This window comes from Gouania willdenowi, chromosome 10 (assembly GCF_900634775.1).
Source record: "Gouania willdenowi chromosome 10, fGouWil2.1, whole genome shotgun sequence".
In the NCBI taxonomy this organism is placed as follows: Eukaryota; Metazoa; Chordata; class Actinopteri; order Blenniiformes; family Gobiesocidae; genus Gouania; species Gouania willdenowi.
This window is the reverse complement of record NC_041053.1, coordinates 7,483,906-7,505,793: the sequence shown is the minus strand read 5'-3', so window position 1 is coordinate 7,505,793 and position 21,888 is coordinate 7,483,906. Positions and strand designations below refer to the sequence as shown.

The 21,888-nt window shown below is 36.5% G+C and overlaps 1 protein-coding gene across 2 annotated transcripts; it reads left to right on the top strand.

The window, feature by feature from the left end:
- Nucleotides 1-2,544: 2,544 nt before the first annotated feature.
- Nucleotides 2,545-21,690, top strand: yif1a (Yip1 interacting factor homolog A (S. cerevisiae)). Of its 2 annotated transcripts, none has more exons than XM_028458790.1 (9): nucleotides 2,545-2,650; nucleotides 3,012-3,057; nucleotides 8,549-8,793; nucleotides 14,206-14,310; nucleotides 16,984-17,062; nucleotides 17,900-17,957; nucleotides 18,046-18,201; nucleotides 18,297-18,390; nucleotides 21,055-21,690. In XM_028458790.1, the coding sequence occupies exons 2-9, from the start codon at nucleotides 3,027-3,029 to the stop codon at nucleotides 21,211-21,213; spliced, it is 927 nt and encodes a 308-aa protein (XP_028314591.1). In that variant the 5' UTR covers nucleotides 2,545-2,650; nucleotides 3,012-3,026; the 3' UTR covers nucleotides 21,214-21,690. The 2 variants fall into 2 exon arrangements, with proteins under 2 accessions (XP_028314591.1, XP_028314592.1); XM_028458791.1 differs by lacking the exon at nucleotides 2,545-2,650 and adding an exon at nucleotides 2,660-2,875.
- Nucleotides 21,691-21,888: the final 198 nt, after the last annotated feature.

Below are 21,888 nucleotides of genomic sequence, written 5' to 3'. Positions count from 1 at the left end.
TTGTCACAGATAAATACAACAGGAGTGAGGAAAAGAGTTAACATACGATCGGGTTGGATTACATGCAAGTCTCAACTGTGGTCATTAGCAGTGTTGGAGGTGGACTTTTTAATGCTGAGTCACTCACTAAAACACTGTCACTGATAGTACAAGAAACATGATAACAGCAAAGAGATTGTATATTTTTGAACATATTTCCTGCACTGCACACAATCAGTAATGTTCCCGTGTTCCCATTTTGGTATCACAAATGTCCAGCGACCCCAGCGTCATTTTTTCATCTTCTAGAATTAGTTTTTGATCATGTATATTAAAGTGTGTTACAAATACAGAGTAGCCAGAATAAGTGCACAAAGTAACAAGTGTGCCACCTCAGATATTTTTATACTGCATTTTATTACTAGATTTATATTTGAGAAAGTTTAGGTTTATGATACAGTTATTTATTATTTATTGTGTGTGAAGTGTATTTGATTAATAATAATAAAAATATATATAATTTTAATCAATTTTCCCTTTTTTTTTTTTTACCAATGACTAAACATTCCAGGCTAATCCCATGCTCTGCTGTTAGCTGGTTGAAAACACAAAGATCATATTGCTATGACTTTGTAGTTTGGCTCATAATTAGCAGCGGCTACAAATGAATTGTTTTAATTAAAGTTCAGATTTTCAAGGAGAATTTAAAAGAAAAAAAGCACTTTGAACAAATACCGAAGCTTTGTTGTTGATTTGGACAATACAATTTCTGGAACACGTTCCATTCATAATCCAACAACACAATAGGGGTAAATTGAGCCACTCCTTGTTGCTCGGAAATGGTAAAACATACAGTACATTGATCATGCAACCACATATTTAGGAGGAAGGCAATATTTCATGGATTCTGTGAAGGTAAGGACCACATGGGTAAAGTGGTTAGACATTTATTTCCAAAAAAGCATTTTTCACTCTTGAAAGTTAATTTAGTCGATCATAACCTTCATGAGAATTGTGTTTAGACCAAATTAGATCATTTTAAATGTGTTTTATACATCAATTGTGGTATCTATGAGCTAACATGATGATACAACCTAGCACAAAAATGAACCATTTTAGCTGTGGGGTCTAATAAAGTCATAATGGTAGCTCTAGGCAGTGTTTACCAAACTTTATTGCCCCATGTACCCCTTAGAATATACTTCTTAGCTCATGTTATTCATCATTTATTTGTGTCGGCAGGCTCGTCTAAACTCTTTCCTGTGTCTCGTCCAACATTAACCTTGAATTTAGGCCTTTTTATTCATTTATTTCTGATGATTTGCTGAATTTAGAATTTGAACTTCACCTTTTGGTGTATTTTAAAGAGTTGTGCCACTATATATATATATATATATATATATATATATATATATATATATATATATATATATATATATATATACACCCCTAGCGGTACATGTGACGTACCCCAGTTTGGGAACCGCTGCTATAGGGTAAGTAGAGCCGGTGAGCCACCAGCTCATTTTACTATAAAGTAATAAGGTGATTTTGACTGTAGCCTATATGTTTTGAATATTATATTAAGTTTCTGCATTTGTATGATTACAGAGTTGAATATGGCTCAATTTTCCCCGGCTGCAGCAATGGTCAACTTACCCCATAAGTTTTTTTTGGACATGCTATATTTGTTTGAAGGGATGCACAACATCCCGAAATATATATGCATATATATTAGTTAGCAACAAAACTATAATTACCTTGATGTAGTGATCCTAAATATGAAAAATGGCTCATCTTCCCTACAGATATTTAAAAAAAAAAAAAAGAATTTGACAGCACTAATATCTATTTATAACCGATCTATAAATGTATTTAGACTTTATTTTGTGTGTACGTAATGCTCTGCAGAGGTGACAAGTAACAAAGTACAAATACTTCATTACTGTACTTGAGTATTTTTTCTGGTATCCGTACTTTACTTGAGTATCTATTTTTTACTTTTAACCCTTACTTTTTAAGCAATATATTTCTACTCCTTACATTTTAAAAATGAGCTTAATACTTTTAAGACCTTTGAAGATGACGTCACGACGTAAAAAGACGCAAAATGTTCATAGTTTGATCTTTTTTCTGTTAGGCGGGTCCCTTCATTTTCAAGTTTTTCAAAATGTTTACTCAAAACTGTTCTGCATGGGATATATTGAGCATTTGCACTTTTTATTTACAAATGTTATATATTCTGAGTGCGAAATTCAGGTGTTCTAAGGTAACATATTTAACTTGTTTCAATATACCAGTTTTCAACAAGTTCTTAAATAATAATAATAATTAAAAAAAAAAAAAAAAGTTAATGGAATTCGCTGTTTTATTTTTGAAGGGACATGTTTCACTTTTTTACTTAAGTACATTTTCGTAGCATGTACTTTTTTACTTTTACTCAAGTAAGGAAGCCACTTCAATACTTTTACTTTTACCTGAGTGTTATTTCATTCAAGTATCTATATTTTTATTGAGTACGAAATCCTAGTATTTTGCCACCTTTGTTGTTCTGGCTGAAACAGCAGCTGTGAGCAAACTGTGCCACGCAGGCACTGAGTGCAGTCAGCCAACCACTGTGGATGGGTGGATCCTACACCATAGCTAGCAGCAGCCAACGTTAGCGGTGCAGGTAAGTGCTCTCTGTCCTCTGTATTCCTCCAGTTAAACAGCTGGAATGACTTTAAATGGGCTTCAGAGACCAGTTTGGATCTGATAATGGAGTTGCAAGTGTCTCCTGTGACAGTCTGTTGAGTTACAGCGACCTTTTGGCCGTTATTAAGTTAGCTTGTTTAGCTAGGAGCTAACGCAAACTAGCAGCCGTGGCCCTGTAGTCATTTATGAATCAGGTTAACAGGTTAGTCAAACATTGTTATTTCCTACTAACCTGTTGAACCATATGATACCAGTGTGTGCGACTCACCCTGGACCAGTTCAGTGTTAGATAAAGTGAATTAAAGCTAACTGTGGCTAACGTGTTGTTGTCCTGACAGGCAGTAAAGGTTAAAATGGATCTGCCACATCAAGGATACAGAGCCAGTAAGTAACACACACACACACACACACACACACACACACACACAGGTTATATGAGCTTATTTCTTTGCTCAGCAGGTTTTTTTCATACAAATCTATGATGCAGTTTTTAAGGATATTTTCGCACCATTAACTCACAGCTAAATATTCTAACCCTGCTGTGGGTTCACGCTATCAAACACTCAGATCTAGCATTCTGGCACAGGGGGACTAATATTACACCTAGATAAATGAATATTGGCACTAATTATGAAACATCGCAGACACACTGAGCTATTACGTGGCAGGAAATAAACCAGCAAGCCTTTTCTCTGTCTTCGTTTACATTGTTGGGTCTATGTGCTTCTGTTTTGAGTTTGCTTTGCGTTAGGCCTGGGCAATATATGGACATATGAATTTTGGTCCATATTGCCAAGCCCTAACCTGCGTGATGACATCACAGATGGGTAGTTCTCTGCACTAGGACAGTGTGAAACATCTCCATCAGGAGACAGCTCAGATCCTCACTAAGGCCAGCTGGCTCAGTGGATAAAGGAGGGTTAACAATCTCTGAGTCTATCCATAAACTCTGGGTCAACATACCCTGCGATGGGAAACTATGGGAATCTGATTCTATTACAGTTGGTATGAAGTGGGTCAATCAACCCTGAGTATGTAAACCTTGGGTTACTTACGTGCCCACCCGTGATAAAAAGCCATCATCAATGGATCGAAGGTCACCCGAACCACCCAGAAGAAAGAGATCTATTCATCCTGATAGGTGAAATAAACCGGCGTTTGAGGAATATGAGCCTGTTCTAAAGGTGTTCACACAGAACGCCACTTTAGGGACTATAGTGGCTTAAATCGCCCGTGATTAGTCTCGTTTTTTGGTCACTTCATCACTTTATTGCTTCAGTGACGTGACGAGCAGGGAATAATATAAATAAAAATGTTTCAGGAGAAGTTGCAGCAGCTTGGGATGGCTGCATAGAGAGCCCTCCCATTACACTGGCTATAAAACAGTGACTGCCGCTTGATTTCGCATCAATTATATTGATTTTTAATGTAATATTGTCACCAGAGTCATCTCAACGTCCAAAAAATGTCATTAAAAAAAGACTGAAGCAGGATGCGAACTTGCGACCCTGTGCTTCCAAGAGCGGTGTCTTAATTCACTGCACAATGCATACATGTAACCTGCACCTGCAAACTTGAGAAACACAGAAATGAGGAATATACATATATCACTATTAAAGCATTCAGCCTGAGTAAAATGTAATAAATCAAATCATAAATAAAGAAAACCCTGGTGTTTCCACAGATATTAAGTCATCCAGTAAATGGAGACCCCTAACATATTTGGAAAAAAAATGCCCCATGTTTTATGAAATCTTTTGGTTGAACCATTGGTTCCACATCTTATCTTCTCCATTTTAATAAAGTGCAGAATATCCTTGAGACACTAACAATGGTTTCTGAAGGGGACTGCTCTTCAGCTTACTCAGATTCTTGTATGACTTTTAAAAACAAGGCCTGAGCTGTTTTTGATCAGATCAGATCTTTGATCCCAAATAATCCCTTTCCCCTCAGTGCACTGTTGATCTGTGGAGAAAAGTGCATCTGTTAAGGCTCGAACTTACTTGGATGTACTCTGCGCATGATGGACTCCACGTGGCTGTCCGCTCTCTTCAGAGCTTACATATTTGGATGCACCGCCGCGTAGTAGTTTGGCAGCGTTTGCGAGGAGTCCGTTGTGTTAATGACCGCCCGAGTATGTTTGAGCCTTTACTTCCTCTATCCTTCAGTGTCTTAATAAGTCCTCGTACTTGTCTTTACTTGAAAGAGTGTACTGTACCATCAGCAGTAAAACAGTGCACCAACAAGGTCACATAGAAATGTTTTAGTACAACAGTAAATTATTACGAAGAAAAGGATCCTGGAGACTACCTTTTTTCTTAGATCTTTCCCTTTGAAGCCGTAGCCATTAGTAAATAGTTATTAGAGGTGTCCCTATCTGATATTGATATCGGATATTGGTCCGATATCGGCCAGAAAACGAATGTGGGATTTTATCGGACTCTAAAATCACAGATATAAGCGCTCTGATAAGTTTTTGTTTTTGTCCCTCCCTCAGTTTTTCCCATCATATACTGACAGTAAAAAATAACTGAAGTGAACTTAAATTGTTGACTATTGTTCTCTGTTTGAGTAACATCACTTGATCAAGCTTTTTCTAACATTCCACACTACAAAATCTACCTATAAAAGCAAGGGAGGTCTGTGTGTGTGGAGCAAATGTCTCCCCGACGCGGTGCGAGTTCGACCTGAAACTCAGTCAACGGGTTCCAAATACCCCGAGTGTGTGTATCTGTTATTTTGGAGTAATTTGGTCATTTCAAAATGTTTATTTTAATTTTATTTCACTTCTGGACGGCCCCAAAATGAAACCTATTCAACTTTTGACCTCAGGGTGTGAGGGGGGTGCTAGCGCACCATCTATATCTATTTCACTGCACAGCTCCTCACACGAGCAAGAGTCACGTGTGCGGCCACTCCTCCTCCACTTTCTCCTGTGCCATGCTATTGTTACCTTTGACTGAGTCTTTTGCAGACTCGTTTCCCATTGTTTAAACCATATAACTGTTGTTCAGTAACTCAACCCGTTCAATTGTCCAACTGGAAAACTGCAGATTCTCTGTGGTGCCGTGCATGGAAGTTAAGCTCTGATCACTCGGTTTGAAGGTACAAAATGATTTTTTTTTTTTTAAAAACATAGCCGAATTGTAGATAATACTTTAATTTACTTACTCACTCATGTAGTTTGGAGTTTTACGTTCTGTTTTGCGCAGTTTTGTTGTTTTTCTGATTGGCGCGACAATGTCTATAGAGTTTGGTTATTACGCAAAACTGGGGAACAATGTTACAGTTCTGTGTACAGTTCTACACATATGTAGTTAACAGTTATTAAAATACGTTTCATATCAAGTTATCCCATATTTTACCATTTAAAAAATAAAATAAAATAATTAAGTCTAGGGGTGTACTGACACAAAAAACGCACACCAAAACTATTAAAACCTATATTTTCATTGATTAGGAAGCCTATCATGGTAACCAATAGATAGGAAATAAATCAGATTGTAGATATTTGTTTTTTGTGTATTTTACAGCTGATTTAGGACCCGTTAGCATAAGAGATGCTAACACAAGAGGACGGTTCACTTTTATTAGGCTATTTATTTCAGGCTCAGTAATTGTGATGAATTCTAATTGCACTTTGGTAATTGAGAACGCAATTTTATTGACTTTCTGGGGATAAAAAACTAATTGTAATTGGAAAAAATGCTAGTCACTGTAATCATAATTGACTTGGTAATTGAACATAGGTAATTGAAAGCGTAATCGTAACTAAAAAATGTAATTGACCCCAACCCTGACGCCCACCCCGCTCCCCGGTCCAGAAACGTCATTTTATTACTGTTATTTGCTTTATATTCAAGCAAACTTCTTATTTTAGGCATTAAGGATGAAAACTAATGTATAACAGATATGAGTTCTTCAGTCACTCGCTCAAATGCAATTTTCCCGCACTCAGACACGGTCCTGCATATGAGGCACGTCCTATCCGTCCTGCGTGCTGTTGAGTGCATCACTTTACCCACAACTTCCGAAGCTCATTTTTCAATGTTAGATTCTCAGAGATGTACAGTGGCTATGCCAGTTTAGTCATCCCACCAAGTGTGATGGCAGTAACGCACAGTTCTGCATCATGACTAATGTGTGCCGACTTGTTGAAAAATCCACACCGTATTGGCCACATTTTTACGATCACTTATGTAGGGCAGTAGTTAACGTTTCTTTAAGTAATATTTGCTATGTATTTCTAAGTGGTTATTCACATTTATGTAATTAGGTTTACGTTTTCATCTTCACATTTTTATTGTTATTCAACTTTAGGTTTCATGTTGATTAGGATGAAAGTGTTGTCGTTTTAGCTGATCATTCATGTTATTATCTTAAAACTGTACACAGACTGTCACTGCACAGCAAGGTTGGGGTCACTTATAATTGTAATCACGTAATTGATAATTAATTACAACTATGACGTAATTGTAATTGTTGCTGTTGTAATCATAATTGAATTGTAATTGAGTTCACATAATTGACTTTGTAATTGGCATGAAAATTCTATTAAAAAACTGATTTACAATATAAGTAAACACAAAACTTGGGAAATAATGTTATCGTTCTATGGTTTACACATACATAGTTAACAATTATTAAAATATATTTCATATTTAGTTTGCCTGTGAGTTCCTTGAGGATCTTGTTGCCATTAAAAATAATAATAATAACTAGAACTGCAAGCAGTTATGAAAGTGGGCCAAGCCTAATAATTCAGCTGAAATAAATGTTTGTTTATTTATATGGTATGTTGTAATAAGCCACACCCACTTTGACAAATCGCGAATAACTTTGAGATATGGGCTCAGGAGTGACCCAAGTTCATATCCACCAAATTTGTTGAAAATCGGTCTTGCCATTTAAGAGATATAAATATCCCATTTTTGCAGCGCCCCCTAGTGTCTTACATTATTCAAATTTGGCTCATACCCCCACAGTCACATGCCAACCAAGGATCTCAAATTTGTTGTTGTTAGCATTTATTTTGACCGAGATATGCACCAGTTTGCGTTTTTATAGCTAGCTAGAAAACTTTACTTGTTAATAATTTGCGCATATTTTGCTTGAGCAAAATTATTTGCTGAGCTTTATATCAGGTCCAACTGAAGACTCTATGTGCCAAGTTTCACGCTGATTGAACCAAACCCCTAGGAGGAGTTCAAAAAAGTAGGTTTTCCAGTTTTCGCAATTTTGTTCTTACAAAAGTTTAGGCGGAAATGGGCGTGGCCTAGCCCAGGTGATTTAGTGCTATTCAGGAAATCTGTGGATATGAAGTTTTTGAATGTGCAACATACGGTGTGGGAACTATAGGTCAAAACTTGTTGACCTTGGTTTTAGCGCCACCTGGTTGCTGACATGTGACTTTTTGTGTCAAAGCTAAGCTGGGGGTTCTGGACCCACCCTCTGCAGCACCACTTTTACCAACGGATCTATGAAAATTAACTATAATAATAATTGGAACGAATACAATAGGGTTCCTAGCACCGCTGGTCCCTGGCCCTGCAAGCTTGGCCCCCTAATAAATCCAGGGGTATACTGACAGAAAACAGGCTCAGATGCCCACACCAAAAATATTAAAACCAATATTTTCATTGATTAGGAAGCCTAACAAGGTAACCAATAGATGAGAAACAAATTAGATGATAGATAATCTTTTAGTGTATTTTACAGCTGATTTAAGACTTAAACTCTTGTTAATGTTAATATGAATAATACCTCTGATGGGAACTGTACGAGTAATTATAATTTTAAGTCACCGTAATCGTAATTGAGTATTTTAACATGGATAATTTAAGAAGTTCAATAACAGTTGTTCGCTCTTTCACAGCAAAGTCGAGAGCTCGTGCAGCTCCGCCCCCAGCAGGATCCGTTCTGTTTGAGGACACCAGCTCAACTGCACCAGCTATGAACAGCCAGGGTTATTACACCCCCGGGTACGACATGCAAGGAGCCAGCAGTGACATGCAGGGAGGGCCAGGGGCGGGCAACATGTTCGCCGACCCCATGGCTAATGCCGCCATGATGTATGGCTCCTCCTTAGCTAACCAAGGAAAGGATATAGTAAACAAAGAGGTAAGTAAGCACAGGGCACAACAGGGAGGGTGTTATTTATTTATTTATTTATATATTTATTTGTTACAAGGGACAAACTCATTAATGGATGTGAACATGTAAATGTGTCAGATTGTAACCACAGGCTAGTTTCCATTTATCGTCCCCGGCAGGTTGATGTTGTGTACAACAGAAATTACATTTAAAAAAACAAAACCAGAAGAAAAAACCCAGACAAATCCAAAATCAGACAGAACGGACATTACAATAAAATATAACATTGTTTAGCTGAGGACACACCAGAAATAAAGTGACCATTGCAGCTAAAGTGCATAAGACAGATGATAAGTGCTTTAGTGCTGAAGTGCAACCGTACTAATATTTTGTCTTGAATAAGAAATTGCACTTCGCTGTTAGCCTGGTTGGTTGTTAGGTGAAGTGCTAATATTATTACACATGGTTAGTATTAATAGATGTGTTCATGTATTATATTATTGCAACAAGAGAGAGGAAAAAAACTATGTATGTAGGTATGTATCAAGATTGGGGTCAATTATAATTGTAATTGTGTAATTGATAATTAATTACAATTATGGCATAATTCTAAATTATTGCTGTCATAATCGTAATTAAGTTCAGATTAAGGGTGTGCGATCTGACGATATTAGATCATTAAGGATTACAACATGACGACAGTCTCCCAAATCACAGAGATCGTAGAACCGTCTGTAGTTCATATTTTAACCCTTGCAGTGCCGTGTCTGCATCATATGTCTGTGGTCCATACACAGAACATCCAATGTTTTTTTTCCTCTGTCAAATCACACCATTTTCTAGTCAGCATGTCAGCATAACAGACATTAATTAAGATTAATTAAGCGCTTAAACAGGGCAGAAGTACGCTCCGCTCGCCCTCCCCCTCCCCCCCAGTGCACACACAGAGTTAGCTGTGCTGCTTCCTCCGTGTTAGCGACTGTCAGAGGCTCAGTGCAGATGTCTGTCTGTCTGTAAAACTCAATCAGTTCTGAGTGTTGAAGCACTGAGAGATGTTTGAGGAAACACTGCATGTGTTTCTCTTCTCTAACTAACTCTCTGTTGCTCTTCAGCAGAGATCTGCTGCTGCTGTAGCTCACTGGGCTGTTTCCATATCCTTAAAGAGACAGTGTCCTGAATGTGATCTACTTTAAAAACTACTTTCAACAACTCAGAGCTGCCCTGAAAAAAGCAACACTACATAATTTAATCACATTTCAGCCTTAATGAAGGAAACAATCAAAAGTGACAAAATGTGGTTATTGTGCTGCTTGTGATTCATAAAAGGGTCTTTGTGGCATTTTTCTCCACTGACTTTGACCCATTATTGTTATTCTTGCAAAACTATTGAAAAAAATAATAATAAATGGAGTTTATATCACCTATTGCCATTTTGAGGAAAAATATAGAGATATGAATACTGGTTCATATGATCCAGACCTAATGTAACCAAAGCAGTAACGTTTTATCTTGTAAAGGATATAATTGTCTAAACTGTGTTAAATGAGGCGTTCAAACACTGCTTAAAGTAGTATTTTATTAATATGAGTGTGTTACCTCAATAACAAATAGAAATCACTAGACTGATATGCTGCCTTGTTATGTAGCAAGTGATGCTAATTCTAAATCAAAGTAAAAAGACTGTGTGAAAAAAATAACTTGTCAGCCTTTTTGTTTGATGTTAATTGTACTAGGAACCAGTTTGATGAATTGCTTACATACAATAATAAAAAATAAAAATAATTACCTTGTCCTAAATGATCTTTTATTCCTTTTTTCTATTTAGGGCGATGATTTTAAGAAGGTAATTTGGTTTGTTTTATTGTTAAATAACTTTAAAATAGTCTAAATCATTTGAATGAGAAAAAAAAATCGTGATCGTACAAAGAAAAATTCGTGATACGATCATTTTCCCATATTGCCCACCCCTAGTTCAGATAATTGACTTTGTAATTGTCATGAAAATTGTAAGTAAATTATAAGTTGTCAAAAAAGTTATTCAATTATAATTTAACCCTAAACTGGGGAACCATGTTACAGTTCTATGTACAGTTCTACACATATGTAGTTAACAATTATTAAAATAAATGTTTCATACCAAGCTTTCCCAAATTTTGCCATTTAAAAAAAAAAAAAAAATCTAGCTATACTGACACAAAAAAGCTCAGATGCCCACATCAAAAATATTAAAACCTATATTTTCATTGATTAGGAAGCCTGACAAGGTAACCAATAGATAGGAAATAAATCAGATGATAGATATTTGTTTTTAATGTATTTTACAGCTGATTTAGGACCCGTTACCATTAGAGATGCTAACAGAAAGCTAACACAAGAGGAAGGTTAACTTTTATTATCTTATTTATTATTTGTGATTAATTGTAATTGAACTATAGTAATTGAGAACGTAATTGACTTTCTGAGGATAAAAAATAATTGTAATTTAATTGTATTTGAGAAAAATGCTGGTCACTGTAATTGAATTGTAATTGAACATGGATAATTGTAAATGTAATTGTAACTGAAAAATGTAGAGGTATATTTAGATGATGAGGCATGGTCACAGTTCTGCTTTGTTCTGAGCCACACTTTCTAATGACCCTTGAAACCTGCAAAGCTGGAGCGTTCTCTGTGTGCTTCCTTTGAAATATGAAACATTTGCCCAAAGGTAGAGTGCCTACGTGTTTCAATGACAGAGGGTTCTTACTCATCAGGGTTCATTTATTGATCGTACATACACATAAGATGGGATTTGTCAACTTGTACTTGTGTGTAAAAACAGGTGTAGATTCACACACTACAACTCTCTTGATTTTGACACACAAAAACTGGTGGTAGAACACTGAAACCGTTCATCAATGTGACACCTCACCCACGCTCTTTGTTTCCTCTAATTAATGACGTTGTCAATTCGTAATTTTTTACACAATTAAAATAATTGATCTACCGGGTTATAAAAATCTGGTTTGACTGGATAAGCTGAAATAAAACGTGAAATGTGTGTGCCATGACTCATCGTGTTCTATTGGAGGATTTGCAGATGTGTGAGGTTTGGCATTGCTGAACACAGTGACTCTTAATGCTTTCTATTCGTGGTTTCACTGTTCTACTACCTGGTTTTATTGTGTACTTGAGGCCCCGGTCTAAAATATAGATTTTCACCTCTTTTAAAGGGAATTTTTAAAAAAAATAATCAATCTTACTTCTCCTGTGCGCTGTTGCAGAGCAGAAAGGCATGTAGTTTAACAAAAATAAACAACCTTTCTGTGCAGATTTTTCAGTAAAGCTGATAAACTGACAAATACCTATAGCTTTCCTAAAAAAAAAAAAAAATAATTAAAACCTCACATTCAAAAAGTAAATTAGGAGTTAGCGGAGCGTACTTTCTGCGCTGATTGAGTGTTTAATAATTATTCCATGTGTCTACTCTGTAGTGCTGAAATGAGCCTGACTAGTAAATGGTGTGATTTGGCAAAGGAAAAAACCTTTGAATGTGCTGTGTATGGACCACAGACATGTCAGAGACAAGGCATCGCAAGGGAAGTGCACTACAGACGGTTCTACGATCTTCATGATTTGGCAGATTGTCGTCATGTTTTAATCCTTAATGATCTAATATCGTCAGATCGCACACCCTGAGCTTCAACTAAATGTGGTGTAATGGCATCAAAGTGTTATTTATGGGAATGGTCCTTTTACAAATCAGTAATGGAGATCAGCATACAAATAATCTTATTGTCAATTATTACTAACAGTACTTTTTAAACACTATACAACAGTGGAAGGAAACTAGTTTTTTGGTTCAAGCTTGTGGGAGTGTGACTTTAAACGGAGCATACTGGAGGGGGTGGAGCTTAGAGGAGGTCTTGCTTGCTGAAATTATGCTAGATTTCCAACATTGCAGACTGTATCTTTAACCTGAACATGTGCTGATACACAACTGACAAACAAAGCACTGAAACTGTTTGATATTCTATTGACTAGGATTTAATGTCAGTGGGTTAGTTACTGACAGCATATGTTTCATTAATTATCCTCCAGAACAAAAACAGCCGTAAGCACAGTTATGCTTACTGGATCATTTTTTGGACACTGCTTAGAGTTCACTTTTATAATATGATTAGCTTTTGTTTAGACATCAATTCATCCCTAAATGTCATGCAAGTCATTGACGTGGATACAAGTCGAGATTTCTTTGTTAAAAAAGTACTGTAAACAATAGGGAAGTAAAGACTAATCGTGAAGCAGTTAAAAATCGTTTCAAAGGTGTCACGTTTCACATCGATACTCTGAAATTGAATTGCAGTACTTTTAAAAAATCTACAGCAAAGGGCTATCTATTTATAATTTGAAATTCAGGACGCACCACCATGTTTTAAATCAGAAGTGTGGAAGTATTTTGGCTTCCCCAAGACAAAATTAAAGAAGTGAGAAAGAAAGAACACGTGAAATCCAAGGTCAGAGGGTCACAGAGGAAAGGGAGAAACAAGAGAGAGAATGAAAGCCATAGTTTATTTATATATATTATTTCTTTGATATGGGATTTGTTTTAAAGTCTAATTGTTGAGGCACAAATTACTGTACATTTTCAGTTGCACTTTTAAAAAGGAAATTAACTATTATGTAGTTTTGCATTGTTTACTGTAGAACCAGAATTTAAATGAACAGTCTTCTTCATTTGTACTATTTCTTTATTTCATTCAGGATTTATTTTTAATGAAATTGCATCAAAATTTGTAAAATAAATTGTGAATCGCATCGTATCGGGAGTTGAGTGAATCGTTACATCCCTAGTAAACAAGATATCCCGCTCATGACTCTTTACTGCAGCTTGTTTATTTGCTCAAGTGTTAGTTCTGCTCATGTGGTGTTTGGTTCATAATGTGATAAGTGACTCTTTTGTTTTTTAATATTGCAAACCACACACACACACACACACACACACACACACACACACACACACACACACACACACACACACACACACACACAGTATGTGATTTCATTAACCCTCCAGGAGTAGTTTTAGTCTGTCTTTCTTTGATCTGCTCTCAGATGTGCATGACTTGTCAGAAGCAGACGCTCTACCACTTAATGTGTCCTTTCCAGTGGCTGAGGTTTCAATCAACCACACTACCCTCTTTACTTTTTAATATGAAGCCACTGTGAAGGATTTTATATCAACTCATAGCATATGCAAATAAAATGGAAGAAAATGTGTGGGCTGTGGGAGGTCCATTAGTGAACCAGGTGCTGTTGTACCGGATTGGCAGCCTCCCAGTGACGCACTGGCCTGAAGCTTCTTAATTAATAACTGACTGACTCGGCAGCATTGATGAATTTTGGCAAACTGTCACTTCTCATCTGTGAAGGTAATGTCTGTGCTCTCTTTGCTGTCAGATCAGCAGATTCATGTCTGTGAACAAGCTGAAATACTTCTTTGCTGTGGACACCAGATATGTCCTGAAGAAACTTCTGATCATCATGTTCCCGTACACACACCAGGTAATCTGAGCTTCTTGCCACGTTTCACTGTCATCATGTTTCTCAGCATGACTCGTGCTGTACATGCGGGATTATTGACTTATTTATCTCCTGTCCAGCTTTGTTTATCACTATTATAATGTGGAGATATGACCACTGTCATAACATTATGTTTGTCCTCTGTTACCCTGTATAAAGCAAACACATGAGGGCCTGTACACAACAATACAAGTGTGAATAGCTGCATTTTCATTACTTTTGGAATTGCACAAAATCTAAATAGTGCAATAAAAACAGACAATGGAAACACCTGAATTTATAAAAAAAAAAAAAACAAAAAAAAAAATGCTCAAATATCACTAATAGGATTTTATGCTTTCATGAGGAGGTATTTCAGACGTTTAAATATTGAAATGTGTCGCAAAAGTGCTATGGGAACACTTTTTCCACAAATAAACATCACAGAACTTGACGTACCTGGTCACATAATAATAATAATAATAATAATCATGTATTTTATTTGTAACGCACTTTATATTTGTACACAAATCTCAGAGTGCTACAGGGAGTGAGAACAGTAATATAAAATCAAAGACCAATCAAGATAGAATAAATAAGTCTTAAAACATTGCTTAAATAAATTAGTTTTCAAATGTTTCTTAAAACAATCGACAGACTGTGGAGCCCTGAGGTGGTCAGGCAGGGTGTTCCAGAGCCTGGGTACCGATGACTGAAAAGCCCTGTGTCCCATGGTTTTCAGCAAAGTCCTGGGGGAATGGAGGCGAAAGCTGTTAGTGCTTCAGACTACTGCTCTTCGACAAAACATGGAATGGTACGTGTAAACAGAAGAGGAGACCGGAACATTTCCTAGCATTATACTTAAAAATCATTACTGCCATATTAGACGTGAGGTGTCCGTCTTTCTGCAGTGAAGGCTCGCGGGATGAGATTTCACGGGAGTTACGAGGCTCCTCCCCAAAACAACATTCAATGGAAACTCATTCAAAACGCAATTATACTTTGTCCACATTTAGAAATAATACTTTAATTTTGCGAAAATCTGTAATGGAAACCCAGCTCCTGACAATGACATGATGATGGGACTTGGTCTTGGGCTCTCACAGTTTAGGTCGTGGCTATTGACACGGAAACTTATTAATAGGATGCCAATCTATTCATACACAGCGCCCCTCATTGGCCAGTTTAGGTGATGTGATAGGTGCACCACGTGACTTAAAGTTCCGTCAGTTTTATTTTAGCTCATTTATTTTTAGCTACCCCGCTAACCCTTTTTATTGTAGCTCAAACTTTATCCCTAACCCAGGAAATACCCTAAAATGTTTTTTTATTAAAGTATTTCTAAAGGTGGAATTTGCCGTGTTAAATATGTTAAAATGAAAAACTTTATATGACAAAAGTAGGAATCGAACCCATGCCAGCGGAAGGAAGAATCCTTGAGTCAGGCGCCTTAGACCACGTACCCATAGTCCCGAGGTCTATTGATATGTTTTTGTATCCATGTCTATCGATACATTTCTGTATCAATAGACATTTCCTGCAGTTTAATGGACACGTGAAGCTTGTTTGTTGTACTGCACACACATGCCCTCTCTCTCTGTACTCTATGCCTTTTCACGTGTGATATGTATGTACAGTATTTGCATGTGTATATTGGTGTATGTGTATATGTTTTAATTTTGTATTTCTTTTTTGATTTTCAATTTCTGTTTTGTTAAATATTTTTATTGTCTTTTGATATTGATTTTGTGTAGTGTATACACTGTATATATTATTTTTCCTCATATAGCAAAGGTTATTTGTTTGCCCTTATTTTAAATGATTTATAGAAAGGAAACTCTTCTACAAGCCTTTTGGGCTTTGTTCTGTCCTTGGTCCTTTAATGTTGTTTTTTTTCTGTAATGTGTGCTAAATAAATAAAAGAAAAACAAAAATGACATTAGAATGAAATCTAATTTCAACTTTTTTATGTTAAAATTATATAGACTGTTCAACTTAATCAGTATTATATGCAAACTTTATTAGTAGGAATGAGAGGGTGCATATAAAAGCACTTTAATCACAGAGGTTGACATGTTTGACAAACAAACACAGGCATGTATGGGCTAAATAAAGGTACTTATATTAATAACTTTGTTGTTGTCTCATTTACAAACGACAAATCCCACAATCCTCTTCACCGCACCACTCGCAGTCGTTCTCTGTGATAAAGTAATGAGTGTCGTGAGAGCTGACAGGGCAACAAAATAAAGAAATAAATAAAGTAGGAGAAAAGGATGGTTCTAACTTCCAGTTTAGTCATGTAGTTCATATTGTTTAGTGTAGAAACACTTTGTCCTTTATATGCAGATTTAAAGATGTTATTATTTATTTGAGAAGGATTATCAGAGGGTCTCTGTTGGGACGTTTGATCCCACTCCTGCAGTGGAACGCTGACTGAATTTTAAACGTGCCAGACGGCCAACACACAAAAGCAGTGGGATATACAACTGATGTCCTTGAAATCAAAATGTTTAATGTGCTGTTTGTGTCTATAAATACATTTTTTACTGTTCCCAAATATTTGCCTTTAGGAGCACACGGCCTCCAATGGTAAAATGTTAGCGTAGAACCGTGATGAAATGTGTTGTGACTGACATGGTTTGAATGAATCCCACTGTTTGCATTGTTTTGCAGGACTGGGAGGTTCGGTACCATCGAGACACTCCTCTCCCTCCCAGACAGGATGTGAACGCTCCTGATCTTTACATACCAAGTGAGTTTCCACCAGGGTTGGGATCAATTACATTTTTCAGTTACAATTACATTTTCAATTACAATTACAGTGACCAGCATTTTTTCCAATTACAATTAAATTGCAGTTATTTTTTATCCCCAGAAAGTCAATTACAATTACCTTCTCAATTACTGAAATTCAATAACAATTGATCACAATTACTGAGCCTGAAATAAATAACCTAATAAAAGTTAACCTTCCTCTTGTGTTAGCTTTCTGTTAGCATCTCTTATGATAACTGTAAAATACACTAGTAACTCATATCTATCATCTAATTTATTTCCTATTTATTGGTTACCTTGTTAGGCTTCCTACTCAATATAAATATAGTTTTTAATATTTTTGGTGTGGGCGCCTGAGCCTTTGTTGTGTCAATATGCCCTTTGATTTATAATTTTTTTAATGGTAAAATGTGGGAAAACATGATACGAAACATATTTTAATAATTATTAACTACACGTGTAGAACTGTACATAGAACTGTAACACGGTTCCCCAGTTTTGCGTTAAATGATAATAGACATTTTTTTATAGATTTTTTTATGAGAATTACAAAGTCAATTATCTAAACTCAATTACAATTTAATCACAATTACAACAGCAACAGATTTTTCAGTTGAGGGTGCTTAAATACTCATCAGTTATTTTTAAATAGGGTGTGAGCTTTAGTGTATTTTACCAATTAGTCTCACCGGTTTTAAAAATTACAATTATAATATATGCAATTACAATCTCTCTCTCTCTCTCTCTCTCTCTCTCTTTTCTCTCCCCCCCCCCCCCCCGTGGTCATTGTGCTGATTATGGTGTCTTCTTTCAGCCATGGCCTTCATCACCTACATTTTACTTGCGGGGATGGCTTTGGGGATCCAGAAAAGGTGTGTGTGTTGCCTCTTCATATGACTCACACTTAATCCGTTTGTAAGATGAACTAAAGGAGACGTTTGTGTTTGACATCATGGGAAGGTTCAGCCCTGAGGTTCTGGGTCTGTGTGCCAGCACTGCCCTCGTGTGGATCATCATCGAGGTTTTAGTGTTGCTGCTGAGTTTGTATCTACTGACGGTTCACAGCGACCTCTCCACCTTTGACCTCATGGCCTACAGCGGATACAAATATGTTGGGTGAGAGCAGGACACACACACACATACTGGCATCATGTGATCTAATATGGAATCTAAAATGGTATTTGTGATTTGGAAACCTGTTCTTCCTGCAGGATTATCTTCACGGTGTTGTGTGGGCTGCTGTTTGGGAGTGATGGGTATTTTGTGGCCCTCGCTTGGTCCTCCTGTGCCCTCATGTTCTTCATCGTGAGTGTTTTCATTCTTTGTAAATCCACAGCGATATGGGGCCTCCTGAGGTTAACTGAGGCCTCTTTGAAGGAGTTCTGCCTAATCTCACTATGAGAATGTTTTTCCTGATCTACTGCAGACATGGGCAACTGGTGGCCCAGGGGCCACATGCGGCCGTCGCACTAATTTTGAGTGGCCCCCAAAGCAAAACCATGAAATGACAATAAAACACAAAATCTACAGAAAACTAATGCACAAAAAATGGCTCCATAATTCAGACCAAAAACAACACCATTGCTGCAATAAAAGCAGCAAGGAATGAATGCAGGAATTGAAGAGTGTTAATGATTAAATTAGAGATTGTAAACAGAGAATAAGACACTGATGAGTTTCACTTTGTCTGTGGCTCTGATGCTGCATTCATACAGTTCAGCCTACATCATAAGGTGGAATATATTTGTATTTTATATAATCTTACAGGACTGAGACTCTCTGCGTCACCACAGAATACATGAATTAATTTATTTATTTATGGGTCTGAAAGCGCCCGATGCACGCAAGCTTTGTCAGCTGAATAATGTAGGTCAGTCCATCAGATACAAATCTCTTTATTTCCTATAGGATGTCATAGTAAATAAAGGAAAAATATTCTCTGTCAGTCATATCAGATCCACACAGTGACTGATTGGTCAAGAGGCGTGACTTTAGAACTTCAGATCTGATCCAGAACAAAATCTGGTCTTGACCAGGTTAATCGTTCAGCCTAAGTTACCATGGTGATTTAGCCCCGTAAGACGTTAGCCAGCTTCATAGTATAGGATGCTGTACACCGATTAAATCCTGGTAGTTAGCGTGATAAGAGGAAATCCAGCTTCGTAGTACAAGGCCGAAATGACTTCAAAAACACACAAAACAACAGTAAAAACACTCAAGACAACAGAATGCGCAAAATGAGAGAAAAATACCTGGAATGACAACATAACCTCATTGTTCTTGCCTGTATTAATGATCAGATTGGTCATTATTCTAAATGCTAACATGAATGTTGATAATGTGTCCCTTAGATCAAACAATCACATTTTTGTGGCCCTGTTGTGATAAAAGTTGCCCACCTCTGATCTACTGTATATTGCTTGCATCCACATATATATATGAATGTTTATTTTTAAACTCCAGACCAAAGGAGGCATTTATTTATATGTGCAATATTTTCACTAATTACAAGCATAAGTAAATCAGTTCATTTTATTTACACGTGTTGTTATTGCTCCTGGTTGTTGTTCTCAGATGTTCGGATGCATAATGAGGAAGAAACAACAAAGCAGCGAAGATGATTAATATAAAGCTTTCTTCAGTTTATTCTGCAAATATACCTGCAACTAATTACACCTAATTAGTTTCAGAATATTTTACTGAACCACCACAGACTATGGTGTTTTATTTTGAATTAAATAACAACTGATTTGGAGTTGGTTCTCTACAAACAGAATGGCGCATACAGTTAATTTTATTTCCCTACAATAACCAAAACTATACAAACACATACAAGGCTTGTTCACAATGTCAAAGCTAAAGCTAATAGTTTGTGAAACCGGCTCAAACTGATTATGAAAAATATCAAAAATGCAAGACATTTGAATTGTCGTCTTTATTGTCCTTTCTTGGCACGACACAATGGCCAAGTTAAATATAAATATATATATTTATATATATATATCTTTTTTTTTTAATTGAACAACAAGAAGATATAGAGTATAGGTAATAGCAGAACAACAATATATCACAAACCAAACAAAGAGACAGTAAAAACAAAAATAATAACACCCTAACACACACACAAACACATACTGTACATTGTAAGGCAGAGGAAAATAGAAACCAAAAGGAGCCTGACTTTATACATTCAAAACAACAGTTAGACAGATAAACAGATGTCATTTTTATGGCATGGTGGTCAGCTTTCAACAGTTTTAAATAGGAAAAATACAATTTAAAGTCATTAATAAAATAGTATTTGCATAGAGGAACACTATATTCACAGTAACAGACACATTACTTTCTAAGTTGTCAACAAATCATTTTATATGATTAAAAGTAAAAATGGGAATGTTAGGAATTTTAAGACAAAGCCAATCTCTAAATGGGCAGGTAAAGAATAGGTGTTCTAAAGGTTCCTCTGGGTAATTACTAAAAATACTTTCTGTTTGATCAAATCTGAAACGTTTGTTTAGAAAATTAGAAACTGGGTAAATATTACATTTTAAAATTAGTTTCTTTGATCTTGGGTGGGACCGGCCATTTCATATACAGTACCTAAATAGGCCTTTTCAACGGTAATAACTTGATCATTGGATGTTATTGGTCCATTAAAACAAAATAGATTTAAATGCATTAGTTTAGTTATGACCTCATTGTTACATTTTTTTTTCTATTTATTTGTTCTCGCCCCCATTACTAAATTTGGCAGGGCTGAACGTGACATTCAAGTGAATTTAAATAATGTAAATATTAGAAAACCATGGAGCTGAATATAAATAATAGGTTTTTTCTCTCTACAATAAAAAATGTGTATCAGTCAGCCAGCCTACAACGATAGATAATCCCTCATCTCTGGGATCTACATATTCCATACTGACGATTAAACAGCATTCTGCTAATGAAGGTCTTTGTTTTGTCCTGCAGGTTCGTTCTCTGAAGATGAAGATCCTCACCTCCATCTCCTCTGACACCATGGGAATGGCATCAAGTGCCAAACCTCAGCTCCGCCTTTACATCACTGTGGCCACTGCAGTTTTTCAGCCAATCATCATATACTGGTTAACATCTCACCTGGTCAGGTGACCGTGAAGCATTCAATGCACTCACATTTGAGTGTAACTGCCTTTCACAATCTGGCTTGTACTCCCGCTGTTTTCAGTAAACATGAAGCATCGGTAGACGGTGCTGAGCTACAGTGGGGGAGGGGGAGGGGGGATTCTGGATTCCTTCATTTTACTAAAAAAAAAAACAGACACAGGAAAAAAAATATTTTGATCCCAGAGAACCAGAGATAAGTGTTTTAGCCACCATTCAGTGAACACAAGAGCTTTGATTCAGATGTCCTTTTTTCAAAATAAAACACCTCTGAACAGGTTTGACCAGATTGAAAGCACAAAGGCAGAGACCCTTCTACTCCTAATCTGACTACCATTTCTGTTCTAGTAATTGTTTTTTTTTTTCACCAATAATTTTATTTATCTTTGTTTGACAAAGCATGACAACAGTTTGGATTTTTCTAGGAAAAATAAAATGCATAAATATTTGTGTATTCAGTTTTAACTGGTTGTGAATGTTTTTTTTGCCTTAAAAACCCCTCCTCAGTGCCTAGTGCTTTTGCACTCAATGCTGCAAACTGCATTACTTTGTGTGGATTAAGCAGGTAAGAACTTGTCAAGTGACTCATGAAGGAGTTACTTTGTAGACCTGGTGCAATTCAAGAAAACCGTTCTTGTCTCAAATTTGTTTTTAGTTCAAGTC

Coding starts and splice junctions, on each gene's coding strand:
- yif1a (XM_028458790.1), top strand. CDS start 3,027: ATGGATCTGCCACATCAAGGATACAGAGCCA. Junction 17,958..18,045: donor GCTTTGGGGATCCAGAAAAG/GTGTGTGTGTTG, acceptor CATCATGGGAAG/GTTCAGCCCTGAGGTTCTGG. Junction 18,391..21,054: donor GTGCCCTCATGTTCTTCATC/GTGAGTGTTTTC, acceptor TTTGTCCTGCAG/GTTCGTTCTCTGAAGATGAA.